At 44.0% G+C, this 25,013-nt stretch overlaps 1 protein-coding gene across 1 annotated transcript in view; it reads left to right on the top strand.

Annotated features, from left to right (window-relative positions):
• Nucleotides 1-10,147: 10,147 nt before the first annotated feature.
• Nucleotides 10,148-25,013, top strand: part of CPN1 (carboxypeptidase N subunit 1) — a 39,466-nt gene continuing 24,600 nt past the window's right edge. Inside the window, exons 1-3 of the mRNA XM_030802422.1 lie at nucleotides 10,148-10,646; nucleotides 15,932-16,128; nucleotides 22,563-22,718. Of these exons, the coding sequence (XP_030658282.1) occupies nucleotides 10,424-10,646; nucleotides 15,932-16,128; nucleotides 22,563-22,718 (576 nt within the window). The 5' untranslated portion in view covers nucleotides 10,148-10,423. The remainder of the gene's footprint in view (nucleotides 10,647-15,931; nucleotides 16,129-22,562; nucleotides 22,719-25,013) is intronic.

Consider the following 25,013-nt stretch of genomic DNA (forward strand, 5'->3'; position numbering starts at 1 on the left):
TCCTGCTACCTCAGCCTCCCAAAGTTCTAGGGATTAAAGATGTGAGCCACTGCACCTGGACCCAGCATGAAGCCATTTTTCTAAAGATAAGCAACTCTTTCAGCTTTGTTTCAACTTATTTTTCTTGTTAAATATTCAATATAATTTTTATTTATAAAGGCATAAACACTATAATCTCATTTTTGTAAAAAGTATTTCTCTACCCTTCTATCTGCAAATTTATTTATTCAACAAATGTTTCTTGAGTATCTGCTATGGGCCAGGCATTGCTCTAACCACTGGGGCAGAGCAGTGGGAAAAACAGACAGTAATCCTTTCCTTCATGCAACTTACATTTTGGTGGGGGATACAGACAAAAAGTTAAAAAGAAACGAATAATTACAGAGAATGCTTTCAGGTAATGGTAAGTATTATGAAGAAGAATTGAGTCAAGGGGTAGAGAATGATAAGGGGTAGCAGCTGGGACTGAGTTTAGGTGGAGGGGTCAGAGCCAGCCACTGCAAGGTGTATTTGAGCGTGGACTTAAAGGGTGGGAAGAGGAAAGCTGTGAAAAAATTTAGAAGAGCATTCCTGGCAGGGAAAGGAGAAAATGTAAAGGCCTTGGGCAGAAATAAGCTTGATATGTTCAAGAGTAGAAAGAAGGACATTGTGACTGTTGTTTACTGGACCTTTATGTAACTGTAAGAATTTTTTATTCTATTTTATTTTTTGAGACAGGGTCTCATTTTATCACGCATGCTGGAATGCAGTGGCATGATCTCAGCTCACTGCAGCCTCAAACTCCCGGGCTGAAGAGAGCCTCCTACCTCAACCTCCTAAGGAGCTGGGACTACCAGTGCAAGCCACCAGACCTGCCTAACTTATTTTTATTTTTACTTTATTATTATTATTTTAGAGACAGAATCTTGCTCTGTTGCCCAGGCTGGAGTGCAGTGGTGCAATCATAGCTCACTGCTGCCTCAACCTCCCGGGCACAAACAATCCTCCCACCTCAGCCTCCTGAATAGTTGGGACTACACATGCACACCACCATACCTGGCTAACTTTTTTGTGTTTTGTAGAGGTGAGATCACACTATGTTGCCCAGGCTGGTCTTAAACTGCTGGGCTCAAGCGATCCTCCTACCTCAGCTTCCCAAAGTGCTGGGGTTACAGGTGTGAGCCACTGCACCTGGCCAAGAATTTTTAATTCTAAATATGATGGGAAGTCACTGAAATATTTTTGATGGGAAAGGAACTTGATTTATGTTTTTTAAAACATTCTGGCTACTGTGTAGAGAATACAACTGATGAGGCAAAAGCGGAAGTGGAGAGAATATTCAGAAGGCTAATCCGAGCAAGAAATAGACGATAACCTGGACTATAATGGCAGCAATCAAGGTAAGATTCCAATGTATTTCCGAGCAGAGTCAGTTTAACTGGCTGATGCAGGGAGTGAGATAAAGAGAAAGATTGTGAATGAGTCCCAGGTTTTGGCCCAAGCAATTGGATCAATTGTGGTAATATTTGCCAATTTGGGAAAGCAGAGGAGAGAAGAAGCAAATTTTAAGACTAACCCCTGTAAGACTGACTTTCACCAGTTGATAACAATGGTTATGTCTGGATGACAAAGTGTGGGGGTAATAGTTTATTTTTTTCGTTGTACTTTTCTATGTTGTCTGCATTTTTATAACAAAGGTATTTCATTTTTACATAAGCTTATTAAGTCATTTAAAAAATGAACTTTTTAAAAGATAGCCCAAAGAATTGTAACCAGATTAGAGGCAGTTTTCACAATGTATGAAGACGGAAGTGAGGGTGGCATAACAATGCTGTACAAAGCTCCCCAGACGTTGGAGTCAGAAAGCCAATTTAGGCCAGGTGCAGTGGCTCACGCCTGTAATCCCAGCACTTTGGGAGGGCAAGGCAGGTGGATCACGAGGTCAGGAGTTCGAGACCAGCCTGGCCAACATAGTGAAACCCCGTCTCTACTAAAAATACAAAAACAATTAACTGGGCATGGTGGCGGGTGCCTGTAGTCCCAGCAACTTGGGAGGCTGAGGCAAGAGAATTGCCTGAACCTGGAAGGCAGAGGTTGCAGTGAGCCAAGATTGTACCACTGCACTTCAGCCTGGGTGACAAAGTGAGACTCTGTCTCAAAAAAAAGAAAAGAAGAAAAAGCCAATTTAATCTCCAGATATGCTAAATATAGGGTGTTTTTTTCCCTTTTTTTGGTGCCTTGACTCAGATATAAACAAATATAAGTTATATGACCTGGGTAGATCATTTAAATTTTAGCGGTTCCCACGTGTGTAAATGGGATGTACTGGTCTCTCAAGAAAAATGGACAGAGTCAGGTGCAGTGGCTCATGCCTGTATCCCAACAACTTGGGAGGCTGAGGCAGAAGAATCACTTGAGCCCAGGAGTTCGAGACCAACCACCAGCCTGGGCAGCATAGTGAGACCCCATCTCTACAAAAAATTAAAAGTTAGCCGGACATGGCGGTGCCTGCCTGTAGTCCCAGCTACTCAGGAGGTTGAGGTGGAAGGATCACTTGAGCTCGGGAGGCGGACGTTGCAGTGAGCTGAGATCACGCTACTGCACTCCAGCCTGGGTGACAGAGTGAGACTCTGTCTCAAAAGAAAAAAGAAAAGAAAAATGGACACAATATGTATCTGTCAGTCTCTACTCACCCCGGGGACTGGAGGCAGGTGGGCAGCATTAGGCATGGATGCCTGTTAGAAATCCCAGTGGTGATGGGAGATAAGCAGTAGAAATGCAGTTCTAGAGTTCAGAGAAGTGGAAGCAAGAGAAATACATTTGAGAGTTACCAGCTTGTAGTGGGATTTGGAGATGAGATCATCTGGGAGTAGGTGCAGGGAAAGAGAAGAAATTCAAGGACAGACCCTGGCTGATTCCAATAGGTCAGGGTGATTAGGAGGGAGTACCATGCTCTTCCCTCTCAAAAACTCCCCCCATTCCACCCCAAGCTTCTCTACCCCCTTTATCTGGTTAACATTTACTCATTAGGATCTCAGATCTCAGTTCAGACATAACTTCATTTGATTTTTCATTTATTCAGCACATTGTACTGGGATTAAGTGGTGAACAGTAGGATAAAATAGTCTTGGCCTTCACTGAGCTTATCTTCTACTGGGAGAGACAGTCCATAAACAAGGAAGCAAATAAACAAGGTAATTACAGACTGGCAATCCAACACTGACTGAAATAAGCAGGATGATCAGACAGCATGACCAGGGAAAGTTCCAGAAGAGATGATTGGGAAAGGTCTCTCAGTGTTGTTGACCATGGTGCTAAGACCAGAAGTGTGAGATGGATGGGAAAGAGAATTGGAAAGGGCTTGGTCTGGCTTGAGGACTGACTTTCCTTGCCCTTCAGATTTGGCTGGGTTCCCTTTGCTCTACCCCCTCTCATAACACTGAAAATCCAAATATCTCTTAAAGAGTGATTGGTGATTTGAACTAAGCTGAATTCTGTTTTTTTTTTTTTTTTTTTTTTTTTTTTTTGAGACAGAGTCTTACTCCGTCACCCAGACTAGAGTGCAGTGGTGCGATCTCGCTAACTGCATCCTCCGTCTCCCAGGGTTAAGCAATTCTCCTGCCTCAGCCTCCCGAGTAGCTGGGATTACAGGTGCACACCACCATACCCGGCTAGTTTTTGTATTTGTAGTACAGACAGGGTCTCACCATGTTGGCCAAGCTGGTCTTGAACTCCTGACCTCAAATGATCTGCATGCCTTGACCTCCCGAAGTGCTGGGATTACAGGTGTGAGTCACTGCGCCCAGCCTGAACTCTTGATTCATTTATAGGTGCAGTCAACTAACATTTATTGAGCAGGGTTAAATTATATCAAGATTTCTCTGCAGAGTTACTGCAGGGGATATAAAGAAAGAAATCTTAAAACTATGATAACTAGAGGTCTGGGTTGGGAAGTGTGGTTCATTTGCCTACACAGGGCTGGCATTCTCTCTGTCTGTCTCTGTCTCTGTCTCTCTCTGTCTCTGTCTCTCTCTGTTGTTCTTTTGCTCTTGCTCTCACCCTCTCCCTTCCCCTTTCTCCTCTCTCCTTTGTCTAGGGTCTAGGGAAGGATGACAAAGGAAAGAGGACAATTGCCCCCATGTCCCTACTTGAGGGTAAGTATCCTTCTGCCTCCTTCCAACCCTTTCCAGATTTGAATGTACTCTGCTCACCTGTCTCTGGTGGCTTCCTACCCTTGTTCCATATCTGAATTCACTGAAATGCATTGAGCGGACATTAGGCTAACTTTGCCAGAGTCCAGGCCCTCCTCCACTACTTACTAGTTATGTGACTCTGGGAAAATTTCTCCTCTAAAATGGAATTACGGTACCTTCCTCCTTGGGAGGAATAAAGAAGTAGTTGGTACTCTGTAAGGCAACGTAGAATTGTAAAGTGTTATTAATATTTACCTAAGACAGAATGGAGATGCATCTGTCCAGGTGGGGACAGCATTGAGGACACTGAGAACCCAGAAAGAAGGAAATGCCTAAAATTGGGGTGAGGAGGAGAAGAAACAGAAAGAACTCTGATGATACCATTTGGTCCAGACCTATACAGCCATTTGCAGGGCTAGCTGCCCAAGATTTGAATCAAGACCCTGGGAGGATGTCAGACAATGAAGCTTTCTGCTCCAGCCTCTCCCCAGGAGCCCCAGTTGTGTGGGTATTTGGGGGTGTGTTTGTGTCCTATTGCTGTGGTTTAAAAAATGAGCACAAATTTTAAAACAACACAAACGTATTATCTTACAGGTCTAGAGATGAGAAGTCTGCAATGGGTCTCATTGTACTAATATCAGGGTGCCGGCAGAGCTGTGTTCCTTTCTGGATGTCCCAGGGAGCATGCGTTTCCTTGCCTTTTGCAGTTTTTAGTGGGTGTTCACGTTCCGTAGCTCGTGGCACTCTTCCACCATCTTTGAGGCCAGTGAGACAGGTCTCACTCTGTCACGAAGGCTGGAGTGCAGTGGCATGACCATGGCTCACTGCAGCCTTGACCTCCTGGGCTCAAGCGATCCTCCCACCTCAGCCTCCTGAGTAGCTGAGACCACAGGCATGCACCACCATGCCTGGCTAACTTTTGATTTTTTGTAGAGATGGGGTCTTGCCATGTTGCCCAGGCTGGTCTCAAACTCCTGGGCTCAAACAGTCCTCATGCCTTGGCCTCCCAAAGTGCTTGGATTACAGGTGTGAGCCACCACATTGGGCTGCAACCTTCATTTTTTCTGCAAACTTCATTCCCCTTTGCCATGTAACATAACATTTCAGTTTTCAAGGATTAGGGTGTGGACACCTTTGGGAGGGTCACTATTGTGCATAACACAGTAGGAGACAGGACTCTAAAAATAATCTTGTTAGTTCCACTCCTGCAGATCCTCCAGCCAGCCCTCTCTGACCTCCCAAAACTAGGCGAAGTGAACCTGCTTGGTGGTCTTATGATGTGGTTACATTCATCACTCATCCCTCTGTGTTGTGCTTGTTTCCTTGTCTGTATCTTTGAGGAGAGAGACTGCTTTTTCACTCTTAATTGTGTCTGTGTCTTCACTGGAATATAAGCACCACATGGGCGGGATCTTTGTTAGTTTTGTTGTAGATTGAAAAAGGACATTATATGTAAAGCCTTTGACTTTTAGTAGTAAAGACTTTACTATATTTGTTGAATGAATGACTTTTATCCCCATCACCTGGCATGGTCTCTAGCACAAAGTAGATGCTTAATGATGTTGTTGCTGCTATTTCTACTACTACTAATATTTATTGAGCTCTTGTTATGTGCTAGGCACTGTGAAAAAGGCCTTACATACAACATCTTATTTAATCCACACAACAACCCATAGGGAGGAGCTATATTTCCCTATCCTATACAGAAAGAAACTGAGGTTTAGGGAAGTTAAGTCATTTGCCCAAGGTCAAATGGCCTAAGAAAGGGTTGCACTTGGATTTGAAATCATATCCCTCTGACACTGAAGGCCAGTGTTGCTTCTGTTTTACTTCTAGTTGCTTTGAGAGGCGACGTATGCCCTCTGGCTTGCAGGCATCACTCTGGTACTCTGTGGAATTCCAGGGAAGGCATCGCTACCTCATCCCTGATACTTCTCATTGACAGAGGATATTCCCTGTTTACAAGAATCCACTGTGCAAACAGGTAGGGAGAGTTCATTCCTCTCCTGGAGAATGGGATTCATCTGTTTGGCATGAGTGAGGCCCCATAAAGAACCATAGGCACATCGGGGAGTCACTAAGCCAAGCCCTCAGTAATGACAGTAGATATGGTCCTAGATCAAGGGCTTAATGTGTGACAGCCTTAGTGATGCCTTGATTCCTACCTTTACCACCTGGGGGGACAGGCTCTCAGAAAATTACAGGATTTGAGCTGTGGGTATAGGCAGCAGATGTTTGGTACTGCCAATTTAGTACTTATCAGGGCCAACCCTCTGTGACTATCTGGGCCACCTCTCTGTGAGCCAGACTGGCCTGGCCACATAGTGTTTACCCAGTATATCCAAGATGGAATCGCTGTCTTTACTGACTGGTTATAAGAACATAGGATTTTCTTGGGAAAGTTTGCTAAAGACAGAGCAGCAGGATGCAAGGGGGAAAGTCAATAATGGATTTGTGTGTTAATTCATTCACTCACTCATTCATTCAACAAATGTTGAGCACCTGTGCCCAGCTCTATGCTAGGGGGCTGCAGATCACCCTGGAGAGCAAGAGCAGTGTGCCAGCAGGGCTGCACTCTACCCTGACACCCAACACCTAACACGGTGAGTAGTGCGTAACAGAGAAAGTGATAAGAATTGGAGATACAAAGACTGATTGTAGCAGCAACTACAAGGGGAGGTAAGGAAGACCCAGAATTTGAACTGGATTGAGCTACCTAGGGAAATAGCATGAGTGAAAGCAGGAAGGCAGGGGCATGCTCCAAAGATAGTAGGTGGAGCAACAGTGCTGCACTAGAGTGAGGGACAGGATGACAAGTTACAACTGGACTTGGTAGCAAGGACAAAAAGGCTATCTGAGGCATTTGAATTTTACACGACAGTGCATGAAGGTTCATTGAAACTTTGCTTTTTAAAAACAACAATTTTAGGCTGGGCGCGGTAGCTCGTGCCTGTAATCCCAGCACTTTGGGAGACTGAGGCAGACAGATGATCTGAGGTCAGGAGTTCGAGACTAGCCTGGCCAACATGATGAAACCCCATCTCTACTAAAAGTACAAAAATTAGCTGGGTGTGGTGGCGGGTGCCTGTAATCCCAGCTATTCTGGAGGCTGAGGCAGGAGAATCGTTTGAACCCAGGAGGCGGAGGTTGCAGTGAGTGGAGACTGCACCATTGCACTCCAGTCTAGGTGAAAAGAGTGAGACTCTGTCTCAATAAATAAATAAATAAATAACAATTTTTTAAGGTCAAATTTACATACCACAACATTCACCCTTTTTAAGTTTACAAGTAAATGTTTTTTTTTTTTTTTTTTCAGACAAAGTCTCTGTCGCCCAGGCTGGAGTGCAGTGGCATGATCTCAGCTCACTGCAACCTCCGCCTCCCGGGTTCAAGAAATTCTTCTGCCTCAACCTCCTGAGTACCTGGGATTATAGACATGTGCCACCACACCTGGCTAATTTTTATATTTTTAGAAAAGATGGAGTTTCACCATGTTGGCTAGGCTGGTCTCGAACTCCTGACCTCAAGTGAGCCACCTGCCTCAGCCTCCCAAAGTGCTGGGATTACAGGAGTGAGCCACCGCACCCGGTAACTTTACAATTAAATGATGTTTAGTAAAGTTATCAAGCTGACCAACTATTACCATGACCCAGTTTTAGAACATCTGCATCACTCCAATAAGATCTTCCTTGGATCCGGTTTGAGTGGCTGATTCATCCGTTAGAAAATAAATCCCTCATGCCCATTTACAGTTAATTTCCATTCCCATCCCCAACCTCAGGCAAACATTATTTTACTTTCTGTCTCTATAGGCTTACCTTTGCAGGACATTTCATCTAAATGGAATTATACATTATGTGTTTTTTTCATGTCTGGCTTCTTTCACTTAGCATAGTGTTTTTGGAGTTCATCCACATTGTAGCATGTAGTCATATTTTATTCTTTTTATTGCTGAATAGTGTTCAATTGTATGGTTATATCATATTTTATTTATTCACCAGTTGATAGACATTTAGGTAGTTTCTACTTTTTGCCTATTATGAATAATGCTGCTGTGAACATTCCGTGGGCAAGTTTGTTCTATTGGGTACGTACCCAGGAATGGAATTGTTGAGTTGTATGATAAATTTATATTTAATTCTTTCAGAGGGCTATACTTATTTTTTATTCCCTTTTAAAAACAGCTTTATTGAGATACAATTTGCATATCATAGAATTCATCTGTTTTAAGTATGCAATTCAATGAATTTTAGTATATTTATAGAGTTGTATAGCCATCACCATCACCACAATCTAATTTTAGAACATTTCTATCACTCTCAGAAATTTTGTGCCCACATATCTAATCCCAGCCCTCAGCAACCTCTAATCTTCTTTCTGTCTTTATATATTTGCCTTTTCTAAACATTCATATGAACTGAATCATACAATATGTGGTGTTTTGGGTCTGGCTTCTTTTACCAGGCATGTGTAAGATTCATCCACATTGTACAATATATTAGTACTTCACTCCTTTTTATTGTCAAATACTATTTCATTGTATGGATATGCCATATTTTGTTTATCCGCTCAGTGGTTAATGGACATTTTGGTTGTTTCCACTTTTTGTCTCTTGTGAACAATACTGCTATGGACATTTATGTACAAGTTTTTGTGTGAATATGTGTTTTCATTTCTCTTGCATAGGTACCTAGGAGTGAAACTGTTGTATTATATAGTAAGTATATATTTAACCTTGTAAGAAACTGCTAAACTGTTTTCCAAACTGGCTGTACTATTTTTTTATTTATTTATCTTTATTTTTTATTTTTTTTGAGACGGAGTCTCGCCCTGTCACCAAGCTGGAGTGCAGTGGCGTGATCTCAGCTCACTGCAACCTCCGCCTCCCGGGTTCAAGCAATTCTCCTGCCTCAGACTCCTGAGTAGCTGAGACTACAGGCGTGTGCCACCATGCCCCGCTAATTTTTGTATTTTTAGTAGAGAGGGGGTTTTTACCATGTTTGCCAGGATGATCTCGATCTCTTGACCTCGTGATCTACCCGCCTCGGCCTCTCAAAGTCCTGGGACTATAGGCATGAGCCACTGCACCTGGTCTGGCTGCACTATTTATGAGGGTTCCAGTTTCTCCCTATTCTCACCAACATTTGTTATTGTCTGTCTTTTTTATTATAGCCATTCTGGTGGAGGTAAAGTAATATTTCATGTGTGATTTTTGTTTGTTTGTTTTTTGAGATGAGGTCTCACTCTGTTGCCCAGGCTGGAGTGTAGTGGCATGATCATGTCTCACTTCAGGCCCCACCACCCAGGTTCAAGTGATTCTCTGCCTCAGCCTCCCTAGTAGCTGGAACTACAGGCATGCCATCACACCCAACTAATTTTTAGATGATTTGTAGAGATGGGGTCTTGCTGTGTTGCCCAGGCTGATCTCAAACTCCTGCGCTCAAGTGATCCTCCCAATTTGGCCTCCCAAAGTGCTGAGATTACAGGCATGAGCCACCATGCCTGGATCTCATGTGGTTTTAATTTGTATTTCCTTAATGACTAATGACACTGAACATCTTTAAATGTGCTTACTAGCCGTTTGTATATCTATTTTGGTCAAATGTTTTGCCCATGTTTTAATTGGGTTGTTTGTCTTCTTACTGTATTGTAGGGATTCTTTACGTATTATGGGGGTATTATCAGATACATGATTTACAATTGTTTTCTCCCAGTCCGAGGCTAATCTTTTCCTTTTCTTAATGGCATCTGTTGAAAGATTTTTGAGGAAAAAAAGGACAAAATACAGCCATGCTTCAGAAAGATAGGCAGCAGTACGTGGGATGGATCAAAAGGGACAGAGAACCCTTTTTGAAAGTTGTAATAAAGGGAGCAGGCACAGGCCAAGTTTTTAAAAATTCTCCAGGAATCAAAGGGTTATAAGCAGCTATTTACTGAAGTCTGTTTACAGTCCAGTTAACCAGTAAACCAGAATCAGTGAAACTACCCATCTGGGGAAGTGCAAAAAACCTTTCAAAAGGCTTTCCTGGATTAGAGAAAGAAAGGGAGTGAGGGAGGAGAGATGAGTAGCTATTCCAGAGCGACATAAAGAATTTCCAGCCTTGGACGGACAGCTGGGAACGTCTTCCAAGTTGGACTGGTGTTTACAAGCGGGAAGCTAGGCGGACCTTGGATTTTGGCGGGTGAAGAGGCTAGGTTGTTTAAGCAGGTGGGGCGCGTTTCAGTGGCTCTCTTTGAAAAAGCCCAGCAAGATGTCAGACCTGCTCTCAGTCTTCCTCCACCTCCTCCTTCTCTTCAAGTTGGTTGCCCCGGTGACCTTCCGCCACCACCGCTATGATGATCTTGTGCGGACGCTGTACAAGGTGCAAAACGAATGCCCCGGCATCACGCGGGTCTACAGCATTGGGCGCAGCGTGGAGGGGAGACACCTCTACGTGCTGGAGTTCAGCGACCACCCTGGAATCCACGAGCCCTGTAAGTCCTGAACAGCTCTTGAGGGTGTGTGGGGCAGGGCCTTTCTCTTGCAAATCCAGTAATTGGGGTGGTTTCTGGGGTGGTCCGTGGACGCCTCCGCCTACAAGGTATTATCTCTTTATCAGCCTGTGCTATTTCCCTCTTAGCCCTCAAACTGCCACTGCCTCTGGGGAGCTAAAACCCTCCTTCAGGCTTCAGCCCTTTCCTCCTTTTTGGGTTCTGTTTCCTCAAAACCTTAATGGTAAAAGATGAGTCTTCTTCTCTGCTCATGTCCCATATCCCTTCATTTCCCTCATTTCCTTTCTTTTCCCCTTGCTATTGTTCTGTCTTTCCCCATCCAATGGCTCAGGAGACATAGGCAGAAACAATGAGCCCTTCTAGTTCTGCCAGGAAACTTAGAGGGGTATAGGGAAATCTCTTTGGGGAGTGACAGCATGGTATTCTAGAGAGAGTTTGGGGACTGGGGTGTTAGTGTTATTTACTGGATTCTTTTTTCTTTTATTTTTTTGTGACAGGGTCTGGCTCCGTTGCCCAGGCTGGAATGCAGTGGCATGATCTCAGCTCACTGCAGCCTCGACCTCCTGGGCTCAGGTGATCCTTTTCCCTCAGCCTCATAGGTAGCTGGGACCACAGGCATGCACCACCACGCCCGGCTAATTTTTGTATTTTTAGTAGAGACAGGGTTTCATCATGTTAACCAGGCTATTCTCAAATTCCTGGGCTCAGGCGAGCCACCCACCTTGGCCTCCCAGTGTTGGGATTACAGGCATGAGCCACCACACTTAGCCTGGATTCCTTTTTTTAGTTTGTTTCTACTATAAAAGCAATCCATGTTTGGATTAAAATTTAGAAATTAGATAAGGAAAAAGAAATAAAACTCACCCCAAATCCCACCACTGTTAATGTATTGATGTATATCCTTCCAGACTTTTTTCTATGCATATTTAAACCCCGACTCAAACACATGTAATTGTTTCTATAAAAATGAAATTGTATTATAACTGCCCTTCTCATTTCCCAATCTGTTATGGACAGCATCCATGTCTCTAAGTGCAGATCTACATCACTGTGGTTTTAGCTGTGTAATAGCTCATTGCATGACTGTATTTAACTGTCCATATATTGATGGACATTTAAGTTGTTTCTAATTTCTCACTTCTTTCCTTACCAGTTCCTCCTTCAAACTGTCAACTTCAAATCTCCCTTTACCTCTTCGCTTCCACATCCCCTGCCCGAGTCCAGACTCCATCACAAGCTGCCTACATGATTCCACTGAACTCCCAACTGGTCTCTAACTTCATTTTTTTTTTTTTTTTTGAGGTGGAGTCTCACTCTGTTGCCCAGGCTGGAATGCAGAGGCGCGATCCCAGCTCACTGAAACCTCCACCTCCCAGGTTCAAGTGATCCTCCTGCCTCAGCCTCCCAAGTAGCTGGGATTAGAAGCGTGCACCATCACGCCTGGCAAATTTTTTTTTTATTTTTAGTAGAGATGGGGGTTTCACCATGTTGGCCAGGCTGGTCTCGAACTCCTGACCTCAAGTGATCTGCCCGCCTTGGCCTCCCAAAGTGTTGGGATTACAGGCATGAGCCACTGTGCCCGGCCAGGTCTCTAACTTCTAACTGCTGCACTCTGAATCTTCCATTTGGTACACAGATGCCAGAAAAATTTTCCTAAATCCTGACTATCCCACTTCCTACTTTAAAAGCCTCACACCCAGTGGACTGGCCATGGGATTCAGAATATTGCATGGAGGAGGCTCAAAGAAGGCCATGGGGTTACCTGGGATAATTGCCTCACTTTGAAACTGCACTTCCATAACAAGCAGCCTGCTGTCAATCAGATCATATGTTCACTGTGGAAGCTTACGAGTGTTCATGGACATCGTGGGGTTAGCCCCCCAACATTCCAAGCCCCCTTCTTGGTGCTCCTATACTTTCTAGCTTTCAAGGCCTTCCTTGAAGCTTTTTCACAGGACTCTAGCCCTCACTGTTCCTTCTTTTCTCTGAAGCACTATAACTACTATTCACCCATGCATTCCTTTCATTCATTCATTCCACAAATATTTACCAATCACCTACAATATGCAGGCACTTTTGTAGACTCTGGAAGTACAGCAGAGAATAAAACAAAGACCCTGCCCTCATGGGCCCGAATTCTAGTGGGGTATGACTGACAATAAATGGGTAACTAAGTAAATACATATTACATCAGATGGAAATAAGTGCTGTAGAGAAAACTAAATCAGCAATAAGAGATAAGGACGGCATGGAGGAAGATGAGGAGGAGCAGAAGAGGCACTGAGGAGAGGCGTCTCCACTGAGGTGGCTTTGAGCAGAGAGCTGAAGGATGGGTGTGATGTGATGGCACATGCCGTGCTGATATTGGGCAGAAAAGATGACGGGCAGAGGGAAGAACAAAGGCAATGCTCTGGAGCATGCTTGGCACATGTGAGGAACAGCAAGGGGCCAGTGCGGCTCCAGCCAAGTGAATGAGGGGAGAGCAAGAGAGGAGGTCACAGCCATGTGATGGGGACACCAGGCAATAGGAGATCACACAGGGCCTCACAGGCCCTGGTAATGATCTGTGCTTTTACTTTGAGTCAAGTGAGAAGCCACTGGAGGGTTTTTTAAGCAGAAGTGGGAGACAATCTGACTTAAATTTTTTAAAGATCACTCAGAACAGGGGTCAGCAAACTACAGCCCAAGGGCCAGCTACCTGTTTTGGTAAATGAAGTTTTATGGGCACGTAGTCACGCCCATTCACTTTTATCTTGTCCGTGGCTGCTTTTGCTGGAAGAGTTGAGTAGCTGTGACAGAGACAACACGGCCCACAAAGCCTAAAGGATTTACTCTCTAGTCCTTTATAAAAAAGTTTTGCCAACCCCTGACTCTGGAGAATAGACTTTAAAGGGGCTAAGCAGCTGCAGGGAGACCAAGTGGGAGATTTATTGCAATAACCTAACATGGCCAATAGTACCAAGCTTGAAGGTGCAGGGGCTTGAACCAAAATGGTAGCAGTGATTGTTATGAGAAGTGGTTGTGTTCCAGATATATTGAAAGTAGAGGCCAGCTGTGGTGGCTTATGCCTGTAATCCCAGTACTTTGGGAGGATTGCCTGAGGCCAAAAGATTCAGACCAGTCTGGGCAACATAGTGAGACTTTGTAATAAATTTTTTTTAGAAAATTAGCCTGGTGTGATGGTATGCACTTGTGGTCCCAGCTACTCAGGAGGCTGAGGCAGGAGGATGGCTTGAACCGAGAAATTCGAGAGGCTGTCCTGAGCTATGATTGTGCCACTGCACTCCAGCATGAATGACTGAGCAAGACCCTGTCTCTAAATAAAAAAAAGAAAAAGAAAAAAGAAAAAGGAGAGCCAAAAGAATCTGATATTAAGCATCCACTAAGTTCATGGCACTGTTCAAAGTTCTTTAGGGCAGTGGTTCCCAGACTTACAGATTTCATAAAGAAGTTAAAAAAAGGTGTGTTTTTTTTTTTTTCCAAATAAATAGGAGACCAGAGGGAACTAAAACAGATCTTCCAAATTTTATTTTATTGAATAAGGATATGAAGAAAACTACCTGTCATCTACTATATCCATCGTTTTCTAACAGAAAAGACATTTTAACACCAAGAAAAGTAAGAAAGACATAATCTACGATTAAAAAAAAATACACTAAGATTAAAGAATACCCACTATGGAAAATCCACCGCATGATCCTTATGGATTATAAGCATTCCTTTGAGAAAAACTGCTGTAGGTATACTAAGATAAATAATAATGGATGCTGTCACAAGTTAAAAATTATGTACACTGCTAAGGCCAGGTCAAGGAAATAGAACATGTATAAAAATAGGTAAAACCCAGCCAGGTGCAATGGCAAACACCTATAATCCCAGCACTTTGGGAGGCCAAGGCGGGTGGATCACCTGAGGTCAGGAGTTTGAGACCAGCCTGGCCAACATGGTGAAACCCTGTCTCTACTAAAAATATAAAAATCAGCCAAGTGTGGTGGCAGGCACCTGTAGTCCCCGCTAATTGGGAGGCCGAGGCAGGAGAATTGCTTGAACCTGGGAGGCGGAGGTTGCAGTGAGCTGGGATTTTGCCACCGCACTCCAGACTGGGTGACAGAGCGAGATTCCAACTCAAAAAAAAAAAAAAAAAAAAAAGGTAAAACCAGGGAAGTCAACAGAGAGCTCTCTCTCATCAAGGAGAACCCAAGATGACTTCACAGAATATCATGTGAACTGGGTCTAGAAGGGTGATGAGAAGGATTTGGAAATGAGAAGATGAAGAGGTACAGAACCAGAAAAGTCATGGAGGCAGGAAAGTATTGGGTGGAAGAGAGATCATTTGGCAAGAGCTTTTCTCCTTCCTCTTAAAAGAGGGCAAGAATGATTTTCTTTAGGTGATCCCAGAAGCTTTCAGGTCCTCAATTCTTACCTCAAGTTGAACAGTTAACATGGCCTAAGAGAAGACTAAGGAATGAGACATAGCAGGTGCCTTCCTATTCTGTGCCTTCAGATTTGGCCTGCTTGGATTTGAAGGAGTGATTTCAGTTTTCCCGTACTGCAGTGGGGAGAATGGAGAACGAGCTCAGTCCTGCCCACAATCCTATTCTTTGTGGTAGGTGGGGTGGGAGGGAGTGGGGAAAACCCCTGCCAGCCCACTGAATCTTAGATCCATCTCTGCGGAGCTGGTCACCTCTGCTCACCTGCTGTGTTCTTGTTCAGATGGAGCAAGAAATTTTCAAGTGCCAAGAAAATTAAGTTTTCAACTGGGATCATTAGCAGCTGTTATGCTAAAACCTAGAGTACTTCATGAAAGCAGGTTCTGGGGAACATCCTTATCCTGAAAGGTTTGTCTCTGAGAAGTAGCGTGCTACTGTAAATGGCACTGTAAGTGCCACCTGGGCTTGGGCCTCTATAGAGCCATTAGCTAGGCAACCTCAGACAAGTTACTTAACCTCTCCCATCCTTATTACCCTCACCCTGAGGCTATTAGTGCCCACTTTACAGGTTTTCTGTGAATTTTAGCTGTATCGAACATAACTGTCTAGTACACTATGGGGATTCAATACATGGCACTCATATCATCCCTGGCATGAATTTTTGTAGCTTTTGTAACTGTAATTGGTTAGGAAGGGGCTCAGGGATTATTGCCAAAGACCCAATGAAAGCATGAGATTTTCTTTCATTCGTTACTGAAAAAGAGAAAAAAGGTCCTTGTGCAAGGTTAGGCGTCAATGGCACTTCCAAGCTTCCCCCATCTTTTCTCTTCCTTGCAGTGGAACCAGAGGTCAAGTATGTGGGGAACATGCATGGCAATGAAGCGCTGGGCCGCGAGCTGATGCTGCAGCTGTCGGAGTTTCTGTGCGAGGAGTTCCGGAACAGGAACCAGCGCATCGTCCAGCTCATCCAGGACACGCGCATTCACATCCTGCCATCCATGAACCCCGACGGCTACGAGGTGGCTGCTGCCCAGGTACGAGGTCTATGGGAGATGCCGGGGAGAGATCAAGGCCTTCTTAGAAAATAAAGTCCAGTGGACAGGATTCCCTCTCCATCCCACTGTAAATGTCACAAATGTTAAAAGATGAAATGGCCAAGAGAAAAAATCCATCAGAAATATAAGAAAGGATGAAGAGGTGGGTTCAGTCCTACAGCACCTCAGGCAATAAACGTGGGGCTCTTTCTGAGCCTGCATTCCCTCAACACCTTTCCAGATGACCTCAGGGTTTTGTTGTGAGGATTAATGTGGCAATATCTATGATAACACTTTGTAACCTGGAAAATGCTCAACAGATGTGGAGGGATATTGCAAAATAAAGCTCCTTTCCTGAACTTTTAGCATCAAACCCTAAATACCTTTCTTTCTTCCACACTACATTTCCATTTGCATTTGTGGAGAAAATAACAAGGACAACAGGCTTTCCCCATAATTGGGGGTAGGGGGCTAATTCTACATTATTCATACTTTATTATATTTCCATAGAGTTGTTTCCTGTACTAGTATAGTATTTAGCCTATTGTTTCTATATTTTAGAGTTATATCTGCAGTGGGACCGATAAGAAAAAATGTCTAAGGGCTTTCTGTTTTTGAGATGGAGTCTTACTTTGTTGCCCAGGCTGGAGTGCAGTGGTGCGATCTCGGCTCACTGCAACTTCTGCCTCCCGGGTTCAAGCAATTCTTCTGCCTCAGCCCTCGAGTAGCTGGGTCTACTGGCGTGTGCCACCATGCCCAGCTAATTTTTTGTAGTTTTAGTAGAGACGGGAGTTCGCCAGGTTGGCCAGGCTGGTCTCGAACTCCTGGCTCAGGTGATCCACCCACCTCAGACTCCCAAAGTGTTGGGATTATAGGTGTGAGCCACCGTGCCTGGCACGATTTTTTACTTTATTTTCTAACATAAATTCAAAATGTCAGCGTGCCTAACATTTGTCTTATTATTATTAGTAACATCTTAAGTGTTTCAGACCGATATGCTTAACTTTAAATCAAGGGTTCTCTTTTGTGGCTGTGCATCAGAATCACAGGTGAAGATTTTGAAATACAGATTCCCAGGTCCCACCCTAGACCTACTGAGTTAGTATTGTCAAGGGTGAGGCCAGGCATCGATTTGCCTTATGCAATGGAGATGTTCCTTTAAAAGCTGTGTTTAAAAGGCAGGGTTTTCAGCTGGGCATGGTGGCTCACGCCTGTAATCCCAGCACTTTGGGAGGCTGAGGTGGGTGGATCACCTGAGGTCGGGAGTTTGAGATCAGCCTGACCAACATGGAGAAACCCTGTCTCTACTAAAAATACAAAAAATTAGCCAGGCATGGTGGCATATGCCTGTAATTCCACCTACTCGGGAGGCTGAGGCAGGGGAATTGCTTGAACCAAGGAGGCAGAGGTTGTGGTGAGCCGAGATCGTGCCATTGCACTCCAGCCTGGGCAAAAAGAGCAAAACTCTGTCTCAAAAAAGTAAAAAAATAAAAAGGTGGGGTTTTCTTGGGGGGAGAGTACGTTAAAGCATATTTTAAATCGACCTATGGATAGGGCTGGGGGGTAAGTAGAGACAGAGAGAGGGATGGATGGAGCCAGGACGTTGAACCAAACACAGACTTGACTCTTGCAGTCTCACCACTTTCTGCTGAAATGACTCTACAAATGAAGAAAGAGAACTTTCTTTCACCACTGGAAATCAGAGTGGTGCCCACTACTCTTCCTCAAGACTTGAGTTCCCAAAGAGCAGGAAAATTGGAAAGAGGTGTGGGAGGGAATCCCAGCCTGGCTGATTTCCTTCTATTAGCCCTTTCCTGTATTGCAGGGGGGAGAACGGAGAACCAGCTCAGTCCTGCACACGTCCTTTGCAGTAGGTGGGGTGGGAGTCCACTGAATCTTAGAGCCATCTCTAGGAAGCTGGTCACTTCTGCTCACCTGCTGTGTTCTTGTTCAGAGGGAGCAGATCTTGAACCTGAACCCGAGAGGACCCATCAGGTTCTCAGACTCTCAGAGATACCTGCCATGCCCAGAGGCAAGCTGTCTGCGTGGCTACACAGAGAAGAATTTCCTGGCCACCAGACTTTAAAGCCACTTGTAGGTGGCCAGAATAATGCCCCCCACCAAAGATGTACACGACCTAATCCTCAGAACCTATGAATATGTTCTATTACTGGGCAAGGAGGAATTAAGGTTGCAGATGGAACTAAGGTTGCTAATCAGTTGACCTTAAAATAACCTGGAGTATTGTGGGGGGGGGGGGATGGGGCCAAGTGTAATCAATTACGAGGGTCCTTTAAATGTAGAAGAGGGAGGCCAAAGGTCACAGTCAGAGAGCGATCTGAAGATGTTATGCAGCTGGCTTTAAAGATGGAAGAGCCTTGGCCGGGCGCCGTGGCTCAGGCCTGTAATCCCAGCACTTTGGGAGGCTGAAGTGGGAGGCTGAAGTAGGAGCATCACCTGAGGTCAGGAGTTCGAGACTAGCCTGACCAACATGGAGAAACCCTGTCTCTACTAAAAATATAAAATTAGCCAGGCATGGTAACACATGCCTCTAATCCCAGCTACTCGGGAGGCTGAGGCAGGAGAATCACTTGAACCCAGGAGGTGAAGGTTGCGGTGAGCTGAGATCACGTCATTGCACTCCAGCCTGGGCAACAAGAGCAAAACTCTGTCTCAAAAAAAAAAAAAAAAAAAAAGGAAGAGCCAAGGAATATGAATCGTCTCTAGAAACTGGAGAGACACCTTGGTTTCAGGCCTGTGAGACCTGTTTTAGTCTTCTGACCTCCAAAGCTATGAGACAATACACTCGTGCTGTTTTAAACCACTAAATTTGGGGTAATTTGTTACAGCAGTAATAGGAAACCCAACACTAGCCCTGTTTATGAAACCTTCTGTTAGGGGAAGCCCCTTCCTGCCAACATAACTATTGACCAGTGTGCAGGGAAATCAGTGGATAATGTCCATAGCTGTTTATGCTGACAGTCAAGAGCTGCCTTGATATAAATAAGCAGTGACAAGCCCCTGGAAGCATAAAGAAAATCATTATGTCACAGAAGTGTACACCAAAATGAAAGATCCAATAAATGTTTTCCACCGGAACACAACTGATGTAGGAAACTTAAAGGAACTTCAAAACAATTATGTTTTCAATGGGATCTAAAAATGAAATACAAGCAGGGTGCCATGAAAAGAGTAGAAATCTGAGAATAATACTGAATTCTTAGAAAAAAATGTAATCTGCAGCATTTTATTGGTTGGAAAAGGGAAAATATGAGAGCAGCAATTCATCTGTGAGATTCTAGCTTCCCGGCATCCATTCATTCACTTCCAGGAACAGCCAACAATTTGGGCTCCACCTTCTCAGTCTACAGGGACCCAGTTGGCACTATTTCCCTTCTCCAATGCCACACAAAACATTAAATGGAATTTCAATTTTGAATGAGCCTTTTAACATATCTCTATTCTATCACTCTATGTATTTAATTATTTATGTGTATGTCCATCTCCCCATGTGTACTATGAATTCCTAGAAGGCTAGACTACAATGTCTCACTTATCTCTTTCCCCAGTGTCTATCTGAGAGCTCTGAATAGAGAAGGACTTAAGTAAATGTTGGTTGACTAAATAGATGACCTAATGAGTGAGTGAATACATGAGCAAATGAATGATAAAATCTGAAATATGGACAGAGAAATTAAGGGATCCAGAAAGTTGATATTGCTCAAAAGAAAGATAAGTAAGGATCCTAAATTTTTTGAAAGGGGGAGGAGTGAGTTTCCATAGTGTAACCACTTTGAAAAACCGTTTAACAGTTTCTCAAAAAGTTAAACATAAGACTATAGTGGCTCACGTCTGTAATCCCAGCACTTTGGGAGGTGGGTGGATCACTTGAGCCCAGAAGTTTGAGACCAGCTTAGGCAACATGGCAAAACCCCATCTTTACAAATAATTTAAAATTAGCCAGGTGTTGTGGCACGTGCCTGTAAGCACCAGCTACCAGGAGGCTGAGGTGGGAGGATCACCTGAGCCCAGGAGGTTGAGGCTGCAGTGAGCCATGATCATGCTGTTACACTCCAGCCTAGGCAAGAGTGAGACCCTGTCTCAAAACAAAAACAAAAACAAACAAACAAAAAACAGTTAAACATGCACTTAGCTTATGACTCAGCAGTTCTACTTATAGATATCTACCCAGAGGAAATGAAAACATACATCCACACAAAGACTTGTACGTGGATGTTCAAAGCAGCATTATTAACAATAGCCAAAAGGTGAAAACAATCCAAATGTCCATGAATCTCCCCCTACCACCCTTCTCCAAAATTCGCATTCACCTGAAATCTGTGACTATGATCTTATTTGGAAATACATAGTCATCCTTCAGTATCCGTAGGCGATTGATTCCAGGGCCCCCCACCAATACCAAAATCCTCTGATGCTCAAGTCCCTTATATAAAATGGCATAGTATTTGCACATAACTTATGCACATCCTCCTATATACTTTAAATCATCCCTAGATTACTTATGTTACCCAGTACAATGTAAATGCTATGTAAACAGTTGTTATAATGTACTGTTTAAGGAATAATGACAAGAAAAAAGTATGTACATATTCAGTACAGATGCAACCACTATAGGCCTAACTACATTTTCAATCAGAGGTTGGTTGAATCCACACATGTGGAACCCATGGATATGGAGGGCCTACTGAGGGTCTTTGCGGATACAATTAAGTTAAGATGAGGTCACATAGGATCAGGATGGACTCTAAATCCAGCATAACTGGTATCCTTGTAAGAAGAAAGAAATTTGTGAATAGAGATGCAGACAGACTGGGGAGGAGGCCATGTAAAGATGAAAGCAGAAATTAGAGTGATGGGTCTAAGAGCCAAAGAATGCCAAGGACTGCCTCTAGCCACCAGAAGCTGGAAGAAACAAAGAAGGGGACCAGAGAGTGTGCCGCCCATCCAGTTGACTTGATTACAACTTCTAGCCTCCAGAGAATAAATTGGAGAATAAATTGCTGTTGTTATAAACCACCTAGTTTGTGGTGATTGTTATGGCAGCCCTAGGAAACTAATACAGTTTCCTAATACTAATAGTACTAAACTAATACTAATACTGGTGAATGGATAGACAAAATGTGATAAATCCACATAATGGAACTATTCAGCAATAGAAAGAAATGAAGTACTGATACATGCTACCACATAGATGAACCTCACAAACATTATGCCCAGTGGGGGGAAAACCCACAAAAGAACAGATAATGTATGACCCACTTATGTGATCTGTCCAGAAGAGGCAAGTCTAAGGAGAGAGAAAGTTATTACCTAGGGCTGGGATGAAAATGAGAAGTGACTGTAAATGGGAATGAGCTGTCTATTTGGTGTGACAGAAATGTTCTAAAATTAGATTGCAGTGATGATTATACAACTCTGTCAACATACTGAAATTCATTGAATTGTACATTTAAAATGAGCGAATTTTATAGTATATGAATTATATCTCAATAAAACTGTTCATAAAACATTGGGGTTCCCATGATCCCGAAACACCCTACTCTTATTAGAATTTCTCTTGAGATATGTACCTCTTACACGTGATCTACAGGGAACTTGAAGCCCACCACTGTGACTTTGGATAAGTCAAAGAAGAAAATGATTCATCTTCTTGTGATGGGGACTAAAGGGAAAAAAATGCTACATCATTCAATTAAGCTAATATCTAAGAACTATACAATGTCCTTCAAATATAGGATTCATGGCTGCATGCAGTAGCTGTTGCCTATAATCTCAGCACTTTGTTTGGTTTGGTTTTTTTAGACAGAGCCTTGCTCTGTCACCCAGGCTGTAGTGCAGTGGCACGTTCTTGGCCCACTGCAACCTCCACTTCCTGGGTTCAAGTGATTCTCGCGCCTCAGCCTCCTGACTAGCTGGGACTACAGGCACGCGCCACCACACCCAGCTAATTTTTGTATTTTTTAGTAGAGATGGTGTTTCACCATTTTGGCCAGGCTGATCTTGAACTCCTGACCTCAAGCGGTCCACCCGCCTCTGCCTCCCAAAGTGCTGAGATTACATGCGTGAGCCACTGCACCTGGCCTCTCAGCACTTTGGAAGGGCGAGGTGGGTGGATCACTTGAGCCCAGGAGTTCGATACCAGCCTGGGCAACCAGCCTCATCTCTACCAAAAAAAAGAAAAGAATAAAGAACAATTAGCGGGTGTGGTGGCGTGTGCTTGTAGTCCCAGCTGCTCAGGAGACTGAGGTGGGAGGATTGCTTGAGCCCAGTAGGTAGAGGTTGCAGTGAGCCAAGATTGTACCACTGCACTCCAGCCTGGGCAACAGAGTGAGAACCTGTCTCCAAAAAAAAAAGTTAGAAAATATAGGATTGAATCTGAAACCTTCGTTTTTCATCTTTTCATTTTCCCTTAGGGCCCAAACAAGCCTGGGTACCTAGTTGGCAGGAATAATGCAAATGGAGTGGACCTGAACCGCAACTTCCCTGATCTCAATACCTATATCTACTATAATGAGAAGTACGGAGGCCCCAACCACCACTTGCCCCTTCCAGACAACTGGAAAAGTCAGGTAGGAAATGAAATTTGCAAACAAAGCAGGTAAATCAGCATCTGGAATTTCTTGCAGAAAGACTGCTAAGCCATCTTTACATCAACTAAACAAGCAAGAATTAAGCATCAACTCAACTCAGTGTTAACCCATCTAGAGCAATAATATCTATTTCTTCTGTGTCTTTGTATTTATTTTCTCCTCACCATAGAGCCCTCCATGGAGCACACACTCACTAAGTGATTTTTTTTTTTTTTTTTTTTTTTTAAGACGGAGTCCCGCTCTGTCACCCAGGCTGGAGTGTAATGGTGCGATCTCAGCTCACTGCAACCTTCGCCTCCCAGGTCCAAGCGATTCTCCTGCCTCAGCCTCCTGAGTAGCTGGGATTAAAGGTACACACCACCATGCCCAGCTAATTTTTGTATTTTTAGTAGAGACGGGGTTTCACCATGTTTACCAGGCTGGTCTAAACTCCTGACTTCGTGATCTGCCCGCCTCGGCCTCCCAAAGTGCTGGGATTACAGGCGTCAGCCACTGTGTCCGGTTAAATGTTTGATATTAGTCGTGATTGTGGTGAAGGATATGAAAGCAGTATCATTTGGTTGCATGGTTCTTAACAATTTTCCAAAATTATTTCACAGCCAGTTTCAGTTGATCATGACATCATGTGAAATGCACCAAGCAGTGTTATCCATCTCTGTTTTATAGCTATTACACTTAGAGAGAAAATAATGTACATTCTCACAGGTGGTGATTGATGGAATCCGGATGAAGATGCAGGCCTTCTGATTCTTATTCCAACATTCTTTCTACTACACTAGACTGTGGACAGAAGCATTTTATAGAGAAGTCTGTCTTACATGTGATAAGCTGTATGCTTACCCACAATTAGCTATAGAAAGAGGCTCAGTCTGGGTGTGGTCTCTCACACCTGTAATCCCAGCACTTTGGGAAGCTGAGACGGGAGGATTGCTTGAGACCAGGAGTTTGAGACTAGCCTGGGCAACATAGTGAGGCCCCATCTCTACAAAATAAAAATACAAAATTTAGCTGGGTGTAGTGGCACATGTCGTAGACTTAGCTATTTGGGAGGATCCCTTGAATCCAGGAGTTCAAGAGTTCAAGATTACAGTGAACTATTGTCCTGCCTGCTCCAGCCTGGGCGACAGAGCAAGAGATCCTGTCTCCCAAAAAAAAAAAAAGTTCAAGGAATCTAACCCTTAGTTTTTGGCCGGGTGCAGTGGCTCATGCCTGTAATCCCAGCACTTTGGGAGGCCGAGGCGGGCGGATCACGAGGTCAGGAGATCGAGACCATCCTGGCTAACATGGTGAAACCCCGTCTCTACTAAAGATACAAAAAATTAGCCAGGCGTGGTGGCGGGCGCCTGTAGTCCCAGCTACTCGGGAGGCTGAGGCAGGAGAATGGCATGAGCCCGGGAGGCAGAGGTTGCAGTGAGCCGAGATAGTGCCACTGCACTCCAGCCTGGGTGACAGAGCGAGACTCCATCTCAAAAAAAAAAAAAAAAAAAAAGTTCAGGGAATCTAACCCTTAGTTTTATCTTTTCCCTTTCTTTTTTCTTTTTTCTTTTTTTTTTTTGAGACAGAGTCTTGCTCTTTTACCCCAGGCTGGAGTGCGAGTGCAGTGGCACAATCTTGGCTCACTGCAACCTCTTCCTCCTGGGTTCAAGCGATTCTCCTGCCTCAGCCTCCTGAGTAGCTGGGATTACAGGCACCCGTCACCATGCCTGGCTAATTTTTGTATTTTTAGTAGAGACGGGTTTTTACCATGTTGGTCAGGCTGGTCTCAAACTCCTGGCCTTGTGATCTGCCTGCCTCAGCCTCCCAAAGTGCTGGGATTACAGGTGTGAGCCACCACACCTGGCCCCTTTTCCCTTTCTATATGACCTTTGACTACTTTATCATTACTATACCCTCCCTGATTTCCCTTACTCTTCCAATCGGAGGATCCCATTCAATATTCCTAGGCCTCACTCTCCAAGAGGCCTGTAATGGAAGTCCTTGGTAACATGAGTGGTTTCACGCTGCTGGTTGGCCTGCTCCTGAAAATAACTAGGCATCCTCTGAGCATCACTGCCACCCCTGGTGATCACGCTGTGTGGGATGGTTTGAAATGTTCTATTTGTGAATGTCTAAACTTAGAGACTGGGGAAAGAAAAGCAAAGCAGGTGTAAGCCTTTTAATTGGGAGTTTCCCAAATGGAGTATTCTGGGGGTTTTTTCTCTGTTGAAAATGAAGCAAAAGCCATGCTGACATGTTAGATTTCAAACAGCAACTATCCTCTTGGTTCAAGTAAAT

The sequence above is a fragment of the Nomascus leucogenys genome, chromosome 3 (genome assembly GCF_006542625.1).
Source record: "Nomascus leucogenys isolate Asia chromosome 3, Asia_NLE_v1, whole genome shotgun sequence".
Classification (NCBI taxonomy): Eukaryota; Metazoa; Chordata; class Mammalia; order Primates; family Hylobatidae; genus Nomascus; species Nomascus leucogenys.